Genomic DNA, 24,945 nt, shown 5'->3' with positions numbered 1-24,945 from the left:
CAACGTGAAATTAGAGTGTTTATTATCAGGTGGTATTTCCCAGCGTTTGACCATTGGATTTGCGGTAACTTTGCAGGACTGACGCATTGCAAATCTATTAGAAATAGAGTGTCCTGAGAGAAATTACAAAGGGAAAAACTCAGAGGAGGCATAAGATTGAAATATGTTTTGGAACTTTTTCTCACGTCGGCCCCTCAGAACTGGAGACAGATACATGAACCAATAATTACCGTATGGAGTGACTAATGTTTTAATAGCAGGATATGTAGGGAATTGTGGAAGCATAGCAAAGGGATACCTAATTCGTGTTAGGGTTAGAGAAAAGCTTCCTTCAAGAAAGGCACTTACAATGAATTTTTTTTTTTTTTGGTGCATTATATCCTTGTAACTTATTTATTTTATATTTTTTAACATACAGTAAACTGCATATATTTAAAGTGTACAATTTGATATTTTTTTTATTAGTAATGCGTATGTGACGATCCCAATCTCCCAATTCATCCTCCCCCAGCCCCCCTCCGCCCGCCCTTCCCCTCCTGGTGTCCATGTGTTTGTTCTCTACATCTGTGTCTCTGTTTCTGCCTTGCAAACTGCTTGATCTGTACCATTTTTCTGTATTCCGCATATATGCATTAATATACAATATTTGTTTTACTCTTTCTGACTTACTTCACCCTGTATGACAGTCTCTGGGTCCATCCACGTCTCTACAAATGTCCCAATTTCGTTCCTTTTTACGGCTAATATTCCATTGTACATATGTACCACATCTTCTTTATCCATTCATCTGTTGATGGACATTTAGGTTGCTTCCATGACCTGGCTGTTGTAAATAGTGCTGCAGTGAACATTGGGGTGCATGTGTCTTTCTGAATTATGGTTTTCTCTGGGTATGTGCCCAATAGTGGGATTGCTGGGTCATATGGTAGCTCTATTTTTAGTGTTTCTGTAAACGGTTCTCCATAGTGGCTGTATCAGTTTACATTCCCACCAACAGTGCAAGAGGGAAGCATGACAGTTAGCTGCGTGGACCAGGAGCTCCGGGGCCCCTAGGGTTGAGCACACACCACATGCAAAGGTAGGGAGGCAAGGCCACGGTGCTTAACAAAGAGGAGATGAGAAAGGAATGACAAATGGATTGAAGGGGAAAATGCAAATCAAGGGAGGCCATGGAGCAAACAACTGCAGTGACCCAGGTGTGACATTGTGAGGACCCTGATTGGAAAACACTGGGCAGTTTTTAATGAGCAAACGTTCCGTAGTCACTCCCTAATATGCCAGTTTTCCCAGTTCTTAGTGTGGAGAAGACACGTCTGCGCACTCTAGTTTCTAAAGGGCACCCATGTTCAGAGGTAAACCCAAGCATGTTCACAGAAAGTCTTTGGAATGTTTATAAGTGCGTCTTTGATATGATTTTTATGAGCAGTGTTAGTTTCTTTCCACGTGAATAGCTTTAATAGTGCTGCAGTCTAAATCCTGTTTAAATTGGTTTATATTGTTTTCTTTTTTCTCAGTGATCTTTCCCCGAATACAGAATTGAATTTTCATTTGGATATTGAAAACGACCACTTCCAACACCCTCCTGTAGCCATTCCGAGGGAGCTGCTGACTTAGTTTGAATTAAGATAAAGTCTTGTCTTAACATGGCAACGCATATCGACTAGACTTAACCAATCGCATGTTAACTAATATTTTCAGTTAATTTGAGTGTCAGTTTATCAGTCATCCATTAGCCTGCCTCAGAAGGTTCAGAAATGAGGATGACATCAGGAGTTTTCAAAACTATATACTAAGCCATATATATGTATATATAATATATGTACATATAATGGGTATTTGTTTTTGTTTTATTTTATTCATATATATTGAGAAAATGGAATTCCGCCTACTACTACTTGTTACAATATTAGAACGTCTCTTGCCTACTTACTTTTTCAGTTGTGTATTTTCAATTGCTTAATCCTAACATGGCTGTCTCTTTCTGAAAACTGTCAATTAACTCTAATCTGCTGGTGAACTTATGCTTTAGGTCTAGGAGTGAAGAACAGTAAAATTTGGCTTTTAAATCATTTAAGCAGACATCCATTTTTAAAATTCAAGTGTATTCTTCCTGACAGTAAATTAGGGTATTTATGAACTGTGTAATCACAAGCAAGAGAAGAAAACACTGTGCCCGTACGCGGGTGAAAGAAAGATGGGAACCCATTGCTCCCTCCCTCTCTCTCTCTCCTTGGGAGCCCCATAACAAAAACGTCCAGGATTTTTCTTTGCGTTATATAGAGATGAAAGTAACAGCAAAGGGGAAAGATGGTCCATGAAGTCAGAGTTCTCTTTTCTGTTGTTGGTATTTTTTAAGAGGAAAACAAAAAGGTTTCTTATGAGCGTTAGGTTGATTTCTGCTGTCTTTTCGGAGGCCCATTCTCCTAACATATATCTGCAGGGAGAGAGGCAGAGAGTGGGAGGGTGGCGGAATTTATTCTGACTGTAAGGGTCGCCATGGGGCTCCCACAAGCATAATGGTAAAGTATGGGCCTCTCCACAGGCTGAACGCAGTGTTAAGTTGTGTGATGGATTCTATCTTATACAAGCCGCTCCGGTCCATGAAATGAGATGAGAACCCCGTGCAGCTGGAGTTCACTGAGGGTTGAACTCAGACTGAAATTCCAGAGTTAACAAAACGGCGCAAGCCAGCTGTGACACCGAGCAAGTGCGCGCGCGCTCGCCGCCGGGCTGAAATCGGCAAGGAAACTTGAGTCCGTGCAGGCTGCCCTGTGGGCCTTCCCCAGGCCCCTTATCTCCTCGGATCGAAGCGTGAGGGCAGAGGGGGCAGGTCTGCACAAGAATGCAGCTTTCATCCCCAAGCCCAGACTGGCACTGCCCGGGCAGGAGAGGGCCCGGCATGGCGGCGCATCAACAGCGGGATTTCCACCCTGGAGAAGGCAGAGCCCGCCCCACGGGCGCTGGGTCAGGCGATGCCGCCTTCACTTAGTGCTCCTACCTCCTGGGCAAGCAGCAGCCCCGTCAGGGAAGGTGTGCCCTCACCTGGGAGGGGGCGCCTGGGAGAAAAGGTCGTGATGGTGTTTCCGCAGCACTCTGCAGAATGCACCAAGCGTTCCACACACGCAGGCCCTGTATGGTGTGTAAAATACTCCCAACGGTGGTTGATTATAAAACAGCTGGTGAGTAAAATAAAATAAAATAAAATTCCTTTACTAAATACGAATCCCCCTCTATCCGGTCGTCTGGAGTACGTACATATACATGTATGTGTGAGTGTGGATGTATGTGTACATGTATAATATATAGTATGTGTATTATATATACACACATACATATGTAAACAATATATAATAATATATAAACAATAGAATAAAGAGAATATATACATACACACAGTGCATAAGGATGTCTCTCATGTTCCTCTAATGGAGAGAGCGTGGTAGTCATTCAGTATTTGTCAGATAAAAGAGTAAGCATCTGAATCTTTTAGTCTAATTTTGCTCTTGTGTTTTTAAGAACTTTTATTGAGATATAATTGACATACAATGAACTCTATATATTTAAAGTGTACAATTTGATATTTCTTTTGCTATTAGTAATGTATATGTGGCAATCCTAGTCTCCGAATTCATTCCACCCCATTCCCCCTGCTTTTGCTCCTTATTTTTAGAACTCAGACTCTACTCAGTTTACTTGGAAAATGTAGGATATTTTTGGTTTTTTATTTTTAAAAAAATTTTTATTGAAGTATAGTTAATTTACAATGTTTTAGTTTCTAGGATATTTTTCTTAAATCATATTTTTTCAGGGGTAAAAAAATACTCATGAAAGGCTTTTTCCTCAAGTTTGTCTGGAAAATATGCAATAAGCCTTCAGCAGTAGAATCAATGAAAGTTGTAATAACTGACATAGAACTTCCACTCCCAGTTAGCTTAATCACCTTCAAACTTGCTTTTTCTCCACCTCCAAGCTGTACAACACAGATCTGTCCCAATAACTATTTGCAAACGGGCGAGTATATTTGTTCTCTTTGAAATAAACTTTATCACTTATTTACAGGTGGAACCTCACGTCCCCCACCCCACCTACACCCACACACCCCTCACACCTAGTTCAAATGGGTTTCCAGTAGCCTTCCAAGGCAAACACAGACCACCCCGGGAACAGGTCCTCTTTTGCTGAAGACAAGGAAATATTCTAGTTTTCAGCCTGATCAAATATGTTATTTTAAACCTAAAGTGAAATTAGTTTTGAACTGCAGTAGAGCAAGAATTGACCTATTCCTGCTACCACCTTGGGAACAATATCTTACATCACAACCACTTTTAAAAGTAATTTAATCTGTCATCCACATCTTGACAATGTCAGCAGATTCTAAGTCAGAAAACTAGTATCACTGTATGCTATTTCTGATGAAAGAATAAAGAAATGAACTGGAGGCCGAATAGGTGAATAACAGTTTTTCAAGCCAGTCTTGAGAGAGAGAAATCTGGGTTTGGTAGAAGAATGTGGCTGTACCGTACTTCAAAGGATGCCCAGAACAGATCTTTTAAAGTGAGCTCATTGAGCTGGTGGTGAGAGGGTGAACCACCCTTTGTTTCTTGGGTGGCTCTGCAGTGCCGTGGAGTTAGATGAGGGAAGAGAAGCTAAGTGATGGTGGAGCCGTTAGTTGCAGGCAAGCTCATGGGTCAAGTTCTGAAAACATAGTCCTTAGAATGGACCCTGCTGTGCCTTTGGAGAGGAACCAAAGTGGAAACCAAAGTCTTGCCTTGGCGTGATTTGGACGTGGTGGTTTTCCATTTCCAGATGATAGCAAGTTTTCAGAGGCCATCACAGTGCTCTTGTCCTGGATTGAGCGAGGGGAAGTGAACCGGCGGTCCGCAAACCAGTTCTATTCCATGGTGCAGTCAGCCAACAGCCACGTCCGCCGGCTGATGAACGAGAAAGCCACCCACGAGCAGGAGATGGAGGAGGCCAAGGAGAATTTCAAAAATGCCTTAACCGGGATCCTCACTCAATGTAAGTAAGATTTTGGGGGCCACCTCTTTTGTCGTGATGTTGCCTTGTGTACTCATTTTTTTTTTCATTTGGGGGTAAGTAGTCCCATGATTTCCCATCTTACTCCATATCAAGTGGCAAAACCTCATAACCGATTTCATGTTCTGTGGCAACTTGGAGGAACACGGACCCCGCCCTGAGAGCTTACTTCTCAAGGTGAGCAACGTTTCTGTAGCTTTTCCGCAGAATACCCAGCCCGACCCCCAAGGTGGGCAGACAGATGCTTCCGTGCCTGCTGGATGCACCACAGTTCACAGCACCCCTGCAGGGCGGTCACCCTCACCCAGGCGCTGTGCACACACACCCGCTCATCCTCCCCGTGCCGACAATAGAAGCAACCCCTAAACACGTTGTCGCACGTTGTCCTTGGGCTCTGTTTAGGAAGAAGGTCAGAAAAACTCCTCCTCAGGATCCTTTATTTGAGGTGAGCCTTGACTTTCAACACGGACAACTCAGGAGTGGAGATTTTCCTGCAGTTTTATTTTTTTTCCTTTTCTCATTTGGAAAGCAAATTGCCTTAACCACTTAATACCAGTGATTTTTCACGTCTAGATCCTAAATTGATGAAAGGGTGTAAACAGGGCTTTCTCATAGAACAATAGTCAGGGTAATTACCCAGGGCTCTATTCAAAAAAAGGACATATATTTTTTTATGGGCACTCTGTGTCTGTAGTTAATGTCACAGTGGCATCGTGTATCACAGCTGCTGATGTGCCCTTGCTTGGGAAAAGCCACGGAATGGCACTGTAACAGTGCCTTGCTGCGTCCCACACCAGGTGCGGGACCCCACATGGGACGGCGACACGTGCAATTTACATACTCATTCTGAGAATAAGTATTATTTCCAATGACATAATGTGCCAAAACACCCATCACCTCTTCCATCAGTGTAAACCCCAGCCATGATGTATCCATTAAGATGGGAAGTGAGAAGGGCATGAAAAACCAGAATCTGAACTGTAAATGTGTTTTATATGAGTCTGTTGTCAAAAGACCGTTTTTGCCACAGCGTAAAATGTCACATGGGAAACTCCCAAACATAAACTCTGATAAGTGACCAAATATCCAGTAAGAGACCAACCTAGGACCCCTGTCTTTGTAGGGGGAAAAAAAAGGGAAAAACAGAACTGCTATATCTCACAGAGACCATTGTCAGACCACCTTACCTAGATTCTCCGGTGGTGAGCAAAGACCTTCTACCTGACTGTGTATGCCCAGCAGTTCTGAAGTTGGGGTTACTAGGGCTAGGTTCAAGTACACTAACACCCGGACCACCTTTTACAGGAGAGAAGCAGAGAATGGATTGGGGAGGTGGGGAGGGTGGATTAATAGCAGAGAGAATGGAGAGAGGGAAAGGTCACACCATCCTAATAATACACGTCCTGCAAAGAAGCCAACTGCCTGATCAGTGATTACCTTCTGCTCACCCGCATCAATTTTAAATAAATCCTCATTCCTATGCAGTTTACAGCCCCACCAGGCAGGGAAGACTCAATCTTTGACTCTCACAAGGAAGCTAGGAAGGCAGCCACATGTTAGAATATGGGAAGGATTTCATTTTTTTTCTGGCAATACCTATTGAAAGAAGCACCTGTTAAAAACAAGCCCCCAATCATGTGGCTGAAAGAAGGGGGCGTGTCTAACATTATACAGGTAGAAGCTGGCCTTGGTGTGAAACCACGGAGAGACAGACAAAGAAGTCTAGCATGTGCAGATACAGACATCAGCGTTTTACTCTTGAATTGGATAATGGGGTTGAGATCTGCAGCATTGATGGGATTCCTGATGCTGGATCTGGGGGCTGAGCATCTGGCCACAGGCAGCTGTGAGGACCACAGGCTTCTTCCTGTGGAGCCTGTATCCATATGTACCACGTCACATGTGAAGAAGCAGACAGGAATGAGTATAGGTGACCCTTGAACAATGCATGGGGATTAGGGGCTTGGATCCTCTGCAGAATGAAAAATCCACATATAACTTTGCAGTCAGCCCTCCCTGTCCGCAGCTCCCTATCCACAGATTCAACCAAGCACAGATGATGCAGTATTGTATTCTATATAAGTGGACCTGGGCAGCTCAAACCTGCACTGTTCAAGGGCCCACTGTACTCTGTGCAGGCAGACTGGTTCACTTGCTCCCTGAAAAAGAAGAGAATGAAGGGCCGGTGCAGGGCCAGGAAATTTGGAGGAAGATTCCCATCTCGTGGAAACCACAAGAATGGCTATCGCTGTCGTAGATAACACTTAGGCACCTCACCCATAAAATAATTTTTGCTTTTAATCTTCAAACCTTTTCCTCTTTGGGTTTTTCCTTCCCATTTTAATAAATTCTCAGACCAAAATCCTGTAAGTAATTTTCACACCCACCATTCCCCACCACCAAAGCCCACATCTAAGCCAGCAGGAAATCCCATTGTTTCAACATTCAAATGGACCCATTTTTATTCATTTTTCAATGCCACCATTCAAGTGGAAGCTACCTGAATGACGATAAGAGCCTGGTACGTCAGTTAAATATGGTGTCCACCTGTGAGTAATAGAAAACCCCACCAAACTCTGTCTTAACAATTGCAGCATTTCCTTTTTATACACAGTGAAATCCAGATTTGTTGGCACTGGTTTCTAGGTTTAAGGCTGTCAGGACTGGGGTTTCTGTGATACTCTCAATATTAGCCTTCTTAGAGAGTTGTCTAAGAGGGCTGCTGTTGCTCCTGCCATCACATCTTTTTTTACAGGCTGGAATCACATAAGAAAAAAGAGAGGAAGAAAGAAAAAGGAAGGAGTTGCACCTTTAGATCAGGAAAGCAAACCTTGCCCAAAGACCCCCAACAGACTTCTATTTATGTCTTGTTGTACAGAATTATTACCTGTGGCCATGCCAAGCTACAAGGAAAATGGGGAATATATTTTTTTGACTGGGCCCATTGCTCTCCAGAATAAAACCGGAGTTCTCTGAGTAAGGAAGGAGGGGAGAACGGCTACAGAGAGACATTTTGCAGTTTCTGCCACGCGTAATTCCTCCCTTTCCACCTTTACTCCAGCCCAATCTGTTTTTCACACTTTGTTTGACACAATTCAGAACACAGCTTCCCCACTTAAATCCCTTGAGTAGATTCCCATCGCACTTAAAATAACATTTGTCCTCCAGAGCCGCAAGCTCTCCGGGCTCGCCTCTTCAAGGTCAGCTCTCCCTCAGCTCACGAGGCATCATCTCCATTGGCCTTTCTCCTGCCAAGCCCATCAAAGCTACCTCCCATCTCTGAGCCTTTGCACATCTGTTCCCTCTGTCTGATGTGCTCTTCCCTGCACCCTGCGTGCTTGCATCCTTCTCATCCTCTAGGTCTTGGCTGTAAGGCCACCCTTTCAGAGGGGCCTTCCGGATCCACCCTCTCCTAGCAGGCTCACCATTCCTGCATCTCATCAGGTCCTCAGGGCACTTATCCAAATGGGTATGATTTAATGAATTCTCTTATTTTGATTATCATAATAAGCATCACAAAGGAAAGGACATGTCTCTCTTAGTCATCAATAGGTATCAAGTGCCTGGAATGTGGAAATATGCAACAAGTATTTGGTGGATGAGTGAGTGAATGAATGAGTACATTGGAAGGAAGGCAGGAAGTGAGGCTGAAACAGTGAGCTCAGAAGTTTCCAGGAATCTCATAGAACAGTGTGGCATTGGTGTTAGCGCTGTCTGTGGATAACAGAGTTTCGTCTTGAACGTGTAATCAAGCAAATTGGAGAAAGAGCTCACCAGCTATGCTTCTGTTGGAAAATGCTGTATTTTACCAGACGCTTGGTAGCAGGCTAGAGGATGTTAGGAGAGTTGGAGTGGAAGAATAAACACAACAGTTCATGCTGACATCTTCCCCGTTGTCTCTGTCTGACCTGCACCTGCCCCATCTCCCTATTAGTATTTGAGAATTTCCCCCTTAACCCTGTAATTTGATTCTGGAAAGTATTTCAGCAGCCAGCAGATATCAACAGGGATTGTGAAAACCCCAGCTGAACTTGACAGAGCTGTCCAAGGGGTACACGCCCCAGCCACGGACGGCCTGAGGGACCTTCGTGTGAATCCTCAATAGCCAGGATCAATAGCCAGGGCCCTTCAGGATGACTTAATACTTTAAATGTGAGCCTTAGCTGGAATTAAGCCTATGAGGTGAAACAGGAACATTGCATAGCTCACTGAGCAATCTCAGACTCTCCCATTCGTTTCTATGTGCTTTTACAAAGATGACAAGTCCCCAGATGCAAAGGGGAACCAAATTCTAACATGAAATTCATCGTGAAAATATTAGCAGTAACCTGACTAGCCTGGTAGGTGTGTGTACATTTCCTCATCCTTTGAATTTTGAAATAGATCTCATTTCATGTCTGGTGGAGTTATGTTTGTCTCCACATTTTCTGCTCCCCCAGCTGGCTTCAGGGTGAGTTTGGTGTCTGTATGTGGAGCTGCCTCTAAAATAATAGCTGCTGAAGTCCACAGCGATCAACATACTTGCCATATTTTCTAAAAGCAGAACCAGTAATACCCCTATTTATCGGCTTTAATATTCCTGGCAAACACCGCAGGAATCACATTTGGCTTTCTCCTGTAGAATTAGGATTGTAATTGAGCATCTGCTTTAGATTAGGATTGTAAAGCACGAAGATTCGGGAGTGGCATCTCAGCTTTCTTCCTCCAAAGGGGCTGGAAATCTCCTGGTGGTTTGGCAGTTGCTGCCTCCCACCTAAAATCTCCCCTCAATGTCCCTGCCATTCTCCCAGCGTTCCATGGCGGCCTCTCCATTAGAAAGCCGAGTTTCAGGGAGTTGTTCATAGGTAGTTTGGAAGCAGGTCTATTGTTGAACTAGTTTATTACAGCAAGTGGGGCTGGCCTGGTGTCCTGAAGGGAGGGCCCACTGGACAACTTCCAGGAAAATTCAGGTACATTGCAAAGCTCCAAGCGCAGGAAACGTGTGGGTCCCTATATAGATTTTGTTGGAAATAGCCAACTGGTTGAATGGGAGAAGGAAGATTCTGTTGAAGGTTAGTCCATTAAGCTGGATTGAATGCACATATCTCCTTGTCTTGCCTGTCACATTTGTCCTTGCTTTCATACTTGAACAAATAGCATTTGCTCAAATGGAAAAAAATCAAGATATAATAATATAAAGGTGGTGATTTATTTCAAGGTCTACATCAAAGGCCAGCAGTCACCTTCCCGCTTTGTTGGTGTTCAGTTCTGCCAGCATTTGCTTAGGTTCTAACCTTCTTCATATCTCTGGCCTTCACCCCAGGATGGGCTATAGAAATATAATCAAATAGGCATTGCTTCCATCTGAGCCTTGGCTTAAGGTGTCAGAGGGCAGCAGCTAAACCCAACCAAGAGTTTGGGGAGTACAGCATCCATCCACTTCTACTTTGAATCATTTTTCACCTCTGACCACAGAGGTGCAGTTTTCAAAGATGTTAGACCAGGGCATCCTTTATCCTGGCGGGGCACCTGGGGCTTTCCCTTCCTTTCCAGCCCAGCTGGATAGATCTCATTCACTAGATATAATAAAAGGGGAAAAAACGTTAAATACGGGTCAATCATCTCATTCTTATGTCATTTCATTCTCACATCATCTGTATCTCATCGGTATGTCATCTCTCAACCTATCCATGGGGAAGAAACTCCCCCCAAGTTTCCCAACGGAGAGACTTCCAGGTTTTGATCTTCTTTGCTTTTTAAACATTTATACCTCAGAGGAACTCCCCACAGGCCTGCCCACATTCAGGTTTTCAGTTATGAGCAAAGCTTGTCATTTCAAAGCTCAGAGAGGAGCTGTTTATAAAGTTGAGGAAGCATATTCCATGGCACTCGATTATTAATATGCATGCCAAGATGATCAATTGTGCATGCCTTGTTACAACACACACACGTCTGATGAAAATTTAAATACTCCGCGATCGTCCCACTCCAGTACTTTCCTAGCACGCTTCCTGGTGAGAGACGAGGGAGGGAAGGGAGCAAAGCGGCAAAACGGGAAGCAGACGGTGATAGGGAGGGCTTAGCAATATTAATTTAAGATTATGTGCCAAAAATATTAATGATCAGGATGGACGAGTTGAAATTGTCGCATGTCAGAGCTGGAGGGGACCTCAGACATTCATTGGCCCAAACCCCCTCATTTCATAGGGAAGGAAACTGAGGTTCTGAGAGCAGACCTGATAGGTCTCGGCCATGTAGCAGTTTACGGGCAGATTAGAACCCAAGACTCTTGGCTCCCTGGACAGTTCGCTTTCTTTGTGTGCATGTGTGTTTATGAAAAATGAAAATGGTCAGAGGAGGAGACGTGTAAAGTTGTAGCTTACAGGTGTAGGTGAAGAAGTGGGCTGGCATCACCCTGAATAGAAAAGCCGCTACCTGGTCAGAAAATTAATAACGCTTTACCTCTAGCATGACCCTCTTTCCCACCTCCTTACTCATACTTCCTCCCTACCCCTCGTCTGAAGTATTTCTCCTGCTCCCCAGGCCAGAACTAAAGCACCTATCACACCTCCTCCATGAACCTTTACTGTTTATGTATGACCCCCTCCCCTTCTCCTGCCTTCTGTGACACTTGTTAATACTCTCTGCTCGAGCATTTGATTATTTTCTAAGCATCGGGTTTTGGGGGTTTGGTTTTTTCCCTGTAGCAAGATTTTAGGCTAAATGGAGACAGAGACCATTTGCTGTTTTCTTTTCCCACCTCACTGCACCACTTTCAGGCATGATTCTTGTAAGCCCCTCAGTACAAATATTGGTTGTTGATCAGATATCATAGGTGAAAATAAAGATTGGAAATTGGGCTGCAGCCTAATAACTGCATAACACATGTTAAATGTTGGGTTTGGTGGTAAACCGTGATCTCAGCTGACTTTACTATACCATTATCCTTAAAAGTAAAATACATAGAATATACTTTGGTTGAGAATTTCGCAGAAGTGTTATTACAGCACTATTATTAATGTTATTTTGACCTGGAGATTGGGAAGGTTAGAACTACCAGGCAGATTTGCTTTGTACATTTATGGTAGGAAATGCATCCACCTCATCTTAGATCTCAAAAAGAGCCAACAGTGGAGAGACGTTTGACCAGGCACCAAGAGATCCTGTCTTGATCCCAGCTTGACCATACATTAGCCAGGTGACTTTAGGAAATGCCTTCAAGCTCCTTAGGTCTTAGCTTGCTCACCTCTACAGTGAAAGAGTTTGACCGGACAATCCCCTAGGGTCTCTTTCCACTCTGCAAATTGATCTGTCCTTATCGTATCAACAATTTCAACCCTTGAACATCTCTGAATGTCTGCAAACAAGCACCTGCCAGGACCCAGCCAGGATGTCAGTGGCTCCAGAACTGATCATAGAACAGAGGGTCAGATGGCCCTCCCCGTGCCCATCCCGACTCTACCTGGCTGTGGAGGTTGCCTCTCAAGGCAGCACTGTGAGTTTTAAGCCACTTCTGCCCCCTGAGAATGTGTGTGGCCCCCTGCTGTGCTGCAGATGGGCCTAAGTTCATGTCAAAAAGGCTGCATCTTGCATCTCCTCTGCCATGTGCTCATCTGTTTTCTTGACTCAAATCATAAAAGCCTCAGGCGTTTGAATGAATGATGAAACTCATCCACAGTATTTATTGGGTCCCCGTTAAGTGCCAGGTAGAGCATCGAGTGCTGGTGTGAAATGTGAGGGGTGTCTGATCTCCTTGTGAACCTCGACCTCCCTTTCAGACAGATTGGCGTCCTTGTCCACATTTCTCCTGCCTAAAAAGCTCTTTCTGAAATCATTTCCTTCTTAGGAACTTCTCAGTTAAATGCTTTGCTTTTTAATTTCCGCCAGGGGAAATTTGGCTCCCGTGTCCCTGCTGTCGAAAAAGAATTTTATGAAGTGTTAAAATGTTTTCCCATGGCTGTGGTCGTCAGCACTATCGTGCATCCATGGGGGAAAAAATTCCCCGTAACTGCCTTAGCGACACGGCAGCTTTTCTGTTTCTCCTCAAAATTATACAGGTGTCTGTATTTGCCAGTGTTTTAAGTCCTGCAAACATAATTTTCATTTTAAAAAAAAAAACCTTTTTGCTCTCAGGGAAAAAATGTCCAGAGAAAATGTCCTTTATAAAAACTTCCACATCAAGGATGTGCACAGAATTTTCTCTTTCACAGAACAGCAAAGCTGATAGCAGAAGATGCTGGAAGCCTGCCAGACAGAGTTGAGCCTTTTCTGGTATCACCTATACATATATATATGTGTGTGTGTGAAGACTGAGCCAAGTAGTACATTATGATATTAACATTTAAAAAAAAAATTAACAATAGCAAAATAGAGAGAAGGTACATCTTACACTCTAGAACAGTAAGCAGTTGTGGAAGGCTAGGTTTCAAGAATTAATGTATAAATGTTGAGTGAAACAGAAGTTCAGGAAATATGTCACTCTTGGGAGCTAAAGATAAAAACCTTGCTACCTTGATCTGAGCTCAGTTGTCGGGACTGGGAAGGAAGCCACTGCCCAGTGTGAGGGGGAGGGGAAGGAGGCTCCTATGAAGAAACAGTCTTGGAATGAATCACATGTAAAAAAAAAATTTTTTTTTTTTTTTCACAAAAACCTTTTAAAACCAGGATACTTTCAAATTAGATCTAAGGAAAAGTGAAGTGTCAGGAAATTTCCTTGTAGGCAGAGATGATGTGCTCTTGACTCTTTGTGCAACTGAAAAAGAAGCACAGATTAGCATTTATGCTCAAACAAAAGAACACTGTCCAGGGAGACTCATGACAAGAGTAGCCACAGACAACATGAGAGGATGTTTAGTTAAGGAGACAAACGGCTTAAGTGTGCAGACCTCTGATCTAGCAGGTAGTTGTGTGACCCGCAAAGCCAAAAATATGTAGTGTCTGTTCCTTCGCACAAAGTTCACAGACCCCTGTGCAGCAGGATGGCAGAGGTAGGAAGAATATTCAGGATTGACTGGTCCACCCCTATTGATGTTGGGATTCAAACAGGTGGAGGTTTCACAGGCCACGCAGCTGCTCCGTGGTGGAGCCGCGGCCTCGGCAACACAGGCTGCCTGCCCCTCGCTGTGCACCCACGTGCACCCCAACTCTGTGCGACTCCTAGACCCCTAAAAGCTCCCCCTGGGCCCCACCTCAAGATTCCCCTGCTGAAGCTTTTATTCAACAACAGCGATGAGCAAAAGTAGGACAGAATGGATTTTAGATTAAAGCGTGTGCGGAGGGCACTGAGGGCGAGAGGAGTCAGTTGCAGTCTGTAGACGGGTGAGCAGTCAGACCCTAGGATTCTTCCTCGCTGTCTTTCAGTACACTTTTGGAGACGGTTCATTGCAGCTTCTTGCCCCGTCACAGCTGCAAGTATTTGGCTCCTTTGCAATAGAAAATTCTGCTCACCTTAAAGTTTTGGGCCAGCAGTTGTTAAAGCCTTTCCTGCCTCCCTTGGCGCTCTCTGCAGCCTCCCTTCAGGCAGTTCTCATACTGGGATTCACGGGGGCTGCGAGGACCACAGCATCTCTGGATCTCTTTGTCCTCAGTGCCTAGTATCCGTACAAGGTCTAGCACGTTATATTCCCCAGTGTTCATAAGACTTTGGCCCGTAGTACAAATCCACATACAAGTGGGTATAAATGTGTGATTTGAAGTTACACATATGCTATTTCCATTCCTAACTTCACCACTTGCTAAGTAGATGACTGGTAATGATACCTCTCTGTGAATCTCAGATTCTCAGTGAAATGGGCATAATAATAGCACCTGCCTCAGAGGATTGTTGGGAAATTTAAATGAGATAATGTTTTAAATCAGAGGTTCTCAGACTCAGACTTCATTTTGTGTTGGAATGACCTGGAGGCCTGGGAAAAACAGAGTCTGCTGGATTGGTGGTTGCCAGAGGCAGAGAGTGGGGGTGCAGGAAAGGGGTGAAAGTGGTCAAAAGGCACAGACTTCTAATTACAAAATAAATAATTCCTGGGGATGAAATGTATAGCACGACGGCTGTAGTTAGCAATACTGTATTGTCTATTTGAAAGTTGCTAAGACAGTAAATTTTTAAAATTTTCATCACAGGAAAAAAAAATTGTAAGCATGTGAAGTGATAGATGTTAACTAACCTTGTAATCATTTAACAATATATACATATAGCAAATTGTTACATTGTATACTTTAAATTTACACAGTGGCGTATGTCAATTATATCTCAATAAAACTGGGGAAAATGTTTTTAGAAAAAGAATCTGCTGGACCCCACCCCTAGAGTTTCTATTCAGTAAGTCTAGGGGCTTCTTGCATTTTAATAAGTTCCCAAGTGATGCCCAAGGTGGTGGTTGGTCCATGATCCACATTTTGAAAACCGTTTTAAATCATCAAGCATAGTGCCTGGCCCAGTAAGTCTAAGTAATTAGAAATAGCTGACTACTGTTACCTGATTTTTCCAGCACCACTCATGGAGTTGATAGTGACCTGGAGGAAAGCAGGGTCACCATTTCGAGGGTCACAAAGGAGAAGAGATACTGGAAAACCACGTCTCTTCCCTTCCTGTTGGATGATCGCTCTTCATGACAAGCCAGTTACTGATAAGAGGGCTGTTCTGATGAGTCTGTGGACTTCTTTCTGTGATTCAGAATGGGAACTGCAAATGTAGATTGCTGGTTCAGAAAATTGGTCATCATGTAATTCAGGCCTTTTCTCGATTAGGAATGGCAAAAGTTAGACATTTGATTACCACCTGTTGACAGGGCATGGGAAAACAATCTGAAAAACACTTTGTGGGCATAAAATTGGAGTGCAACTTGGCAATAGCTCTCAAAAATAAAAAATTCAACTACTCTTTTATCTATTTCTTCCTGCTAAGAATTTCTTATATAGATATTTAGATAAGAATGTGTCAGAAGATATGTCTAAGGATGTTCCCGGCAGCCTTATTGATAATACACGTAAGACTAGATTTCTAAGATACACTAAGTAAAAAAGAGCAAGATACAGTGCAGTGTATATATCAATAACATTAGCACTTTATGTAAGTAAAAATAGGTTACACGTAGTGTACGGTATACATAACTTTTTCTTTGGATGGATATGCACTGTTAACAGTGGTTACCTTTAAAGAGAAACACTGGTTGGGAGGTAGTCAGGATGGGAAAATAGACTTCTACTTATCATTTTATTCACTTTTTCTTACATACATATATTACTTTTATTTAGTCAGTAGGAATAACCTAGGCAGGGTGATTTATTAGATTTTTAAAAGCCTAATAAATGCTATATGTTTTGTAAGGAGCCATTAAAATTATAATAGCCTCCTGGATTTTTGTTCCGTTACCTTCCAGAATATTTGAATAGATGCGTTAATAAGGGTATCTACAGTTCCCTGAAGTGTATGGGGATTTATACAATACAAAGCTTAAAAAGGCATTGTCTGCCTAGTATCTTAAAAAGTCATCGTCTGCCTAATATCTTACATTTATTTTAATAATGTCACCGTTTTCTGCTTGCTTCAACTTTGCCAAAAGCACCCTGTTTCTTTTTATTATTATTATTTGATCAGCATGTTTTTCTTTCTATCCGCACCCCATTCCCCAAAAGAACCAGATTTCTGGCTTCATCCAGCCAGGAAGTTCAGAACCAACCACGGTGCCTGCCAGCGGTGTTTCGGCCTCAGGTTTAACAGGGCTGTAATGGAGTCACAGGGTTCCACAGCATGGCTCTTTTCACTCATCTCAAGACAAAAACCCCAGAACGCCCTTTTTCCTCCTTGACTTGAAATTCCAGCCCATGCCTCCTTAATGTATGGGTTTGACCAAGTTAATTCTATTTTCTGGGCTTCCCGCCAGACTGACTGACTCCTGAGCTTAGGACCCAGAACCCGAGTGAGGGCTCAGACATCACTCTAGCAGCTTGCCCTGTCGTGTTCAGCAGTAACTGCTCCTCCCTCTGGCTTTGTCTCACCCCTCTGGGCATCCTGAGAGCCCAAATCCCTTAGTCCGTTCTCTGCTGTAATTCTTCAGTCCAGCGCCAAGGCTCACCAATCCCACCCTAGCTTTTGGTATTTAAAAACAACGCTAACAAGCTCGGGTGGGGAAACTCAGCTCTTTCATTCATTACATGCCTTTGAAAATCTCTTAGGAGCTATTCACAGAGGAATTGGGAAAATGTTATCCCTTAAAGGAAAATAAAATTTCCCCTGAACCCCGCAGAGTTGAGGCTCCATCAGGAGCCTAGATAACATTAAAAAACAAACCTTCAGCTTGGAAGATTTGTTTGAGGTGCTCTACTTAGGCAGGCCTGCTGCCTAGAAGGACTTAATCTGTTTCTCCAGATATTTGGGAGCTCTTTCATGGCTGCTTAGCTGAAACAAAAGATGCAGGAGGTGTGGGGACCTGGAGGAAGAGGTCTGTGTGTGTGCTTTGGAGAAACCTGACCTTTCTCTTTCCCTGCTTCCACTGCAGCCCAGAAGTCTGAGCTTTTGTGCTCGGGGTCCGGCTCCTTCCCAGGGTGCTTGTTTGAGTGTGGTCTGTTTCTGGGTATTTACCCAGAACGTCCTGTTCTGAGCTTGTCTTTTCTGAAAAGACTGAAGACAAGTGCTTCTCAAGATAATTTATAAAGTTCTCTCTCATGGAAGAAGTCTGTTCTGAAGTCAGCAGATGTCCAAACATTTTGAAGTGGGAGGGGGGAGAAAAAGATTGTTAAATTACTTAGCTTTAGGTTTTGTTTTTGTGTTTTTTTTTTTTTTTTGAAATTCTGAAGTATTTATACACACGTGTGCATGTTATGTGTGAATGAATAATCACTCATAGGGTGTTCAGTTAATTTAACACAGAGGCCTTTAGAGGAGGCCCTAAGGCTGCGATGCCCTAAGTAAGCAAACCAAAACCTAAGCCTGTAAATGCCTCAAGGTTAAGAAATGGAAACCTAAGGACAATGAATCACAAATCACCACATAGGCTCTGAGCAGCAGCCAACCAATAACCTCCTTGCTTTGCTCCTGCCTTTTCCCTATAAGTTTCTCCCCAACCCCTGTCCGTGGGGCACTCCTAACCACTTCCAGTTTGGTGTTACGGGATCCATTTTGGCTGAAATAAACTTCCAAAAATTTTTTTTAAATTATTTATTGGCTGCATTGGATCTTCGTTGATGCACATGGGCTTTCTCTAGTTGTGGCGAGCGGGGCCTACTCTTCATTGTGGTGCACGGGCTCCTCATTGTGGTGGCTTTTCGGTGGCTTCTCTTGTGGAGCACAGGCTCTAGGTGTGAGGGCTTCAGTTGTTGCAGCACACGGGCTCAATAGTTGTGGCGCACGGGCTGAGTTTCTCCGCGGCATGTGGGATCTTCCTGGAGCAGGGATCGAACCCGTGTCACCTGCATTGGCAGGTGGATTCTTAAACACTGCACCACCTAGGAGGTCCCCCAAATTTTTAATATATACAGTTTCTCTTTTAACAAGAGGTTTGTCTCTGCAAAGAGTGATTAGCAATTTCCTCAAAGCTCTATGTATCCTCCCCTAATGTTCATTTATACCTACTGAATATATACTAGGGACTCTACTGTGACACCTAAGAAAGACATTCAAGCATACTTTTGAAAAATCAGTCACTTTACATTTTTTCATTTTTCTCAAATAACCTAATTTGGGCAAACTTAAAACATAGAATGGGGGCGGGGGAATTTGCAAGGTGTGAAGGGTAAATATTAATTCTCTTTTTTTTTAAGCTCTTTATTGGAATATAATTGCTTTACGCTGTTGTGCCAGTTTCTGCTGTACAACAGAGTGAATCAGCTGTATTTATACATATATCCCCATATCCCCTCAATCTTGTAACTCCTCACCCTCCCTCTCTTACCGAGCACTTTTTCCTTTGAAAATACTTCCAAAATGCTGACGTATTCTAATTCCTATGGGCTCTTGTGGGGCCCTGAAGCCACCACTCTATAGACCCCTGGGTGGTAAAGGGCCCAGTGGGAGTTGATATGAACTTGTCGAGCTCACAGCTCAAGTTCTGCACGCTACCTTTCTGAACAAAAGCAAGTGCCATCTTGTTTACTACTTCTGTCTTCTCTGAGCATTTAAGTCGAATGTTACAGACTCCGCTTAGTAAATACTTTTAGTTTTACTGTGTATAGAATAAGCAGGATGAGTTATACTGGAGAAATAGCAAGTGGTAGTCGAATTCATGGATTTGCTCTGTGATGTTTCCTGCAACAAAGACAACGAAGAGTGTGGTCTTTCCCTGAGACCTCAATCCTAGCGATCATCCTGATTTATGGTTTTAAAAATATGCTGTCTTTGAATCAGTCATTAGGGCATACTCTTTGAGGTAGTTTTCTCCTAATGATGATGAATTCCTGCGGATCCTAGCACTCTTCTGAGCCCTTTTGTGTGCCCAAGAACTTTCATTTGCAAGACAGATGGCTGCTTCAGGGGCCGTCCGTCTGCACAGAAATGAGAGAAGGCAACTGGACCACAGAAATCCTGTGCAAGTATTTTTTAAACCGAAGCTGAGCCACATGGTTTTTTGTGTTGCTGTTGTTGTTTTCCACTTTATGTTTTTATTTTTATTTTTTAAGAACTTATATTGAGATATAATTGACATACAATGAACTGCATATATTCAGTGTACAATTTGATTTTTTTTTCTTATTAGGAATGTATCTATGGCAATCCCAATCTCCCAATTCATCCCACACTGTTCCCCCCACCACCACCCCTTAGTTACACGGTTTTTGTTTTTTGGTTTTGAGGTTTTTTTGGCTTGTTAATATGTTGGGGGAAAGTACAAAACATAATAAGGAAAGAAGTATAAAAATAATCATATTTAGTTTTGCTTTTAATTAACTATGCTATTGAAAAGAGGACAGATACATGAAATTGAGAATGGCCCAGAAAATTCAAGATAAATCTCTGAATTCTGCCTTCTTTCTGAACCTCCAGTATGTATGTTGGCTTCATCTGGATTACCTTGAAGCATCTCAAACTCAGCCTGTCCAGAAGGAAACTCCTGATCTTCTTTCTCAGACCTCTGCCTGTGCTCTTGGTCTCTGATGTACTTCTCAAGTTGGAGTCATCCTGGCCTCTCTTCTCTTCAGCCTCACAGCACGTCAGCCACCGTGTCCTATCCACTCCTTGCCCCTCCCTCCATTCCAGGGCTCTGCCTTAATTCAAGCCTTCATCATCTCTCCCAAACAGATCCTACCCGGATGTGCCTCCTCTAACCTCCAATACAAAGTCACAGTCTGGCTTGGCATACAGGGTCCTTCCTGATTCATGCCCACCCAGCTTTAGCCCTAGCCTCCCCAGCTACTTTCACAATTCCATGCCTGGCTTTGAACCGGCCGCCGCTGCCTGCTCTACTGGGCAAGCACTGATTCATCATTTAAGACTTAGCAAATGTTGCCTTTGAGGGTGTTCCCTGTACCTGCTGAGTTAGTTATTGGGTTGCATAGCTGTCATCCACACCCTTTGTGTAGGATAGTTACCTGTCTTTCTTACTCCCTAGAGACTGTGATCTCATCAAGGGCATGGCCTTTGTCTTAATCACGTATTTCTAGCAATCCGTCAAATGCCTGGTGACTAGGAGGATCTCAGGTGTTCGCTCTGTGAGTGAATGAACGAATGGAACTTATACCCTGGGATATGGTAATAACATGTTCTAAATAACGGAGGCACTTAGCCTCAAACAGGGAATATCTGCAAGCGTACCTGGCTTGAGTAGATGTTAGGGGATCTGTTTTTTACCCTTGAACCTGTGCAGAGTCTTTCTTCTACGTACCTTCCCTTCTGTACTCCTCCGTGTGCATTACAGGTCTCTCTTACCTTCCTCCCACTCCACACACACGTGCATTACCACGTAATTTTCTCTTTCGTGTATGCCCTTTATTAACAGCTTTCCCTGACTGATGGCAGAATTTTGACTTTCGCCACCCAAAAACTCAGCCTCGACCCTTCCCATCCTTTCTCCGCAGGACACCACCGTTCTTACTCTCCTAAATGATGCTGATCCGAGAGCTCTGCTGTTAAAAGCAGTGGGACCCATCGCTCTTTAACAATCGCAGGATCACCACCCCTGCCAGATAATCTCATCACCGTGGCATTTTGGGCCGACTACTCTGTGTTGCTATGCAGCAGGCAGCTTGAAGCCCCCGATGAGCCCAGCCTTCCTGCAGACAAAGCAACAGGAAGCCCGGGCAGTGGGGCTGAACCAGTTCTCCTCCACCAGCCACACAGCACCTGAGCAGAGCCCGGGGGGCTGGTGGTCAGGGGGAGAGTCGGCACCAGGAGCAGCCTCCGCAGGACTAGTCAGGCAGTGTTCCTTCCTCCAGGTGAGGCAGAAGAGGGGAACTGCGTGCACTCAAGGGTAGTGCCAGCTTAGCTGATGGTAAAGCATCCTGTGAAAAGTGAGTGCCGTGAGTTCATCAGGTGACACGATGATCCGGTTTGGTAACGAAGGAGGTGTGGACTTGGGATTCTCTTAGAAAAGAGTCAACATAAAAGCCCCTGTGAAAGTCGCCCGCAGATTGAGACCTATTTGCTTATTAGCATTAGAAGGTATGTACCCCGCAGTAAGGGAAGGGAATCTGCTTTCTTCCTCTCCTCTGTCACACGCTTGTTTGTTTTGTGGACTGATTTTTGAAATTGGAGCACCAGGTGTTGCTCTTCTGTGGGGATTATTCTATTACTCTTTGACCGTCTTTGGACACCTGGAAGATTTGGAAGAGCTTTGATGTCCTTTTTTATAATAGAGCCTTGGGAAATCACTTAAGAAAGATTTATGTTAAGTAGAATGTTAGCATCCCTAAGAAGCTCATTTTAACTGTGCCTTCCTCCCTAAACATTTAGAAGTTCAGCTTTAATCATGTGGTGCATTCAGTGCTGTAATTTCCCTAATCCTGTGCTTACCAGGTCAATAACTGCTTAAGCAAGACTGAGTCTGCAGTCTGTTGGCCCCACCTCTCACATCCACTGCTAAGAGCCCAGCCCTTCCCCCCACCCCGTAGAGCTTTGTTCACCACCCTTCAGCATTGATCATGGACATAACACCTGCCCTGGAAGCCACAGAAATGCTACGTTAAGTCAAAGTGATCCAGTTAGAACTCCAAGGGGGGCGGGAAGCCAGAGGGAGGGGAGCCTCCTGAAAGTGAAAATGGAGTAACAGAGAATGGCATGTGGCCCCGATGAACTGCAGAGGGCGCCACATGGTGTTGAAATGATATCTGCATGCCTTGATGCTGGTTGGGTGCGCCTTGGTCTGTCTTGAAGTGGCGGCAGTGGCTCCTGTTTTCTGCCAGAGGGCTGGAGGGCCGGCTGCAGTGGGTGCAACAGGGGGGAGAAAGGGGGACCACAGAGTAAAAATGGCCTTGAGAGTGAGGGGAGATATGACACAGCTACTCATTGCCCCAGCCTGGAACTTGGACACGGTAATGTCTTCAGAGGGTCCTGCAGTGGGGTCCTTGAGATGGAGACCAAAAGAGAACGAGATATATGTTTGGCTCTTCCTCATTCAGCCACTCCACTCTGGCTTCACTTCTAAGGCCCCAACCCAGGCGTTGCTTGATCTATATATCTATATCTGTGTGCCAACACCAGTGCCTGTATATCTATAGATCTAGGTATATAGATATACCAAGTCATGTTTTTAGACGAGAGCTAAAGAATGCTTGGAAGCAGATGTCCGTGAGCTTTTCCCAGTCATATTTAGAATTTGTTTTAACCTAAAGTTATGAAGACAGACTTGAAGGGAGACCTCCCCAACCTTGCTAAAATGTAAGTACAAAAAGGCACAAATTGGATGGATATTGATGATGTTGTTTCCACTATGACATCATCCATAGACTCCTAGTGTCTTTGCTTTGCTTCCCTATAGTGATCACAACATAAATTACTTGTCTTGTTTGACTTCCTTGTTCACCAAAGTTGAGCAGATTGTGGCCGTTTTCAACGCTTCTACCAGACAAAAAGCTTGGGACCATTTCTCGAAAGCTCAGCGCAAGAACATAGACATTTGGCGAAAGCACTCTGAGGTTGGTGATTTTATTATTACTTTTTAACCACCATCACACAGCTGGATTGGCAGGGAATCGTGTGGCCGCAGCCATGATGGTTTTTGTTACAGTGGGCAGTCATCTTGCGCTTGTCCTAATTGTCAGCTCCAGATCCAGCTCAGATTTGTTCCTTGTCCAGAAAAGCAACTGACTCAATGCTTAGAGGACAGAGTGCTTTTCTCCCCTGCAGAGGGAGAAAAGCACCTCTCCCTTTCATAGTAAAGAGCTCAGAAATAAACCAAGACACTTTGCCGAATCATTTTGTAAAAACAAAGTGTAACATAAAATAGAAAACTGGTTTTTTAAATTAAATACTGAGTTTTTTTCAGTGTTCTGCAACACAATGGTGACAGTTTGCTCTTTGACTAGAAATGGCAAGTATGCCTTTCATCCACGTCTTCTCATCCTAAGTAACATCTTCGTCCCCTGTGCTAGCCAGTAGGTCCTATCAGACCTCTCCCCAGAGCCAGTTTCCTCAGAGAAGTGAATGTCCGGGCTAGGCCATCCATCCTTCTGCATCAGTGCATGTGGGAAGTGTGAGTATCCACCCCAAGGCAAGAGTTCAGAACTTGACCTTCCCTGACACCTAGAAGGACCAGAATGTGTCATTAGTCATTGGTCGTCCAGCTGTTATTTTTAACTCCACAGTGTAGTGTACGCTTTGAACCTGTAATTTAAAAGTAAGTATACTGTCTTTGTTTGCTTCTTTTTTTTTTTTTAATGAGAGAATGTTTTCATTTGGCTGACTCTCTGTCTCTAGCATGTTAATATTAAAGTTCTCTAAAACTCCCCTCTTTCCAAATCCCAAACTTATAGAAGGTAAGGTTTACTTATTTAATGATTTTGGCTCACACTTGTAAAATAAGTGTTTTATGTAGAGTTTAAGGAACCACGAAGCACTGCGGTATCAATCATCTGGGTAGCATTTTAAGTGCCCATTAACGAATGCTAAATTACAGTTGAATACCAGTGGCACTAGATGTAGCATTCGCATGCATACCAAATGAATCCTTTATCATCACTGTTATTATGGTGAATACTGAATGACTACCCAATAACGGGACACTTAAAACGCTAGTGCAATCTATTATTAAGAAACATTTTTTATTTTGTTCACAAATATGGAGAAGGTGGTTGGTGACTGATGCAGTTCTGTTCCTCTGCCCAGGATGGTGAATAAGGAGGAGGTGGGATTTCTCTTTAATTTTTCGTGGGCCAGAAAACCGAAGGGTGCTTACCTGATGCTCTCCCAAACACTGACTCATGCCCCACATCAAGGTTGCTTTTCATGAGAAAAGGGTCCAGAAAAATCAGTGATGAAATATACGAATCGAGGGTTCGGAGACACGGATTGGACTCCATAAAGTATGATTCACATTTGGGAGTGATCCGCCTATGAATGGTTTATTTTTTTGGCTTCACGTAAAACCAGACGTGATTAAAAGAAATGTTAAGAGCAAGGCAGGTAGCGTGATGCTGAATAAACCCAGGCATGAAAAGGCTGTCGTGAGTCTGGGAGTGCCAGCAACTGTCTGTTATTGATCTAAATCACACTTCCTGCCACGTCTGATCCCATTCCCCCAGCCTCGCCTCCCCCTCCCCTGGTGCAGGGCAGTCCTCTCCCTTGCTGAGCAGGACACGTGAAGGCTTCCAGCTTTGTCACAAGGAAGCCTGCTTGTTTTGCTCCCTATTGGGAGTCTGTAGAAACGGATGCAGTCCAGAAAGATGCTCCTGTAAAGGGTCTCTGTGTCTCCCTGCCACTCCCACCACCACCTCTTTTGATATAGTAGGAAATAGAATTCTAAATTACCTTTGATTTTCTCTCCTACATGTCGCCTAATTGAT

General features: G+C 43.8%; 1 protein-coding gene across 4 annotated transcripts in view; it reads left to right on the top strand.

The window, feature by feature from the left end:
• ENOX1 (ecto-NOX disulfide-thiol exchanger 1) overlaps window positions 1–24,945 on the top strand; it is a 562,092-nt gene that overhangs the window by 418,788 nt on the left and 118,359 nt on the right. For all 4 annotated transcript variants that reach the window (XM_057707750.1, XM_057707751.1, XM_057707752.1 and 1 more), the window contains 2 exons: window positions 4,807–5,019; window positions 22,973–23,079. In XM_057707750.1, coding sequence (XP_057563733.1) covers window positions 4,807–5,019; window positions 22,973–23,079 — 320 coding nt within the window. The remainder of the gene's footprint in view (window positions 1–4,806; window positions 5,020–22,972; window positions 23,080–24,945) is intronic.

The sequence above is a fragment of the Hippopotamus amphibius genome, chromosome 14, assembly GCF_030028045.1.
Source record: "Hippopotamus amphibius kiboko isolate mHipAmp2 chromosome 14, mHipAmp2.hap2, whole genome shotgun sequence".
Lineage (NCBI taxonomy): Eukaryota > Metazoa > Chordata > Mammalia > Artiodactyla > Hippopotamidae > Hippopotamus > Hippopotamus amphibius.
This window is presented reverse-complemented; position numbering and strand designations above follow the sequence as displayed.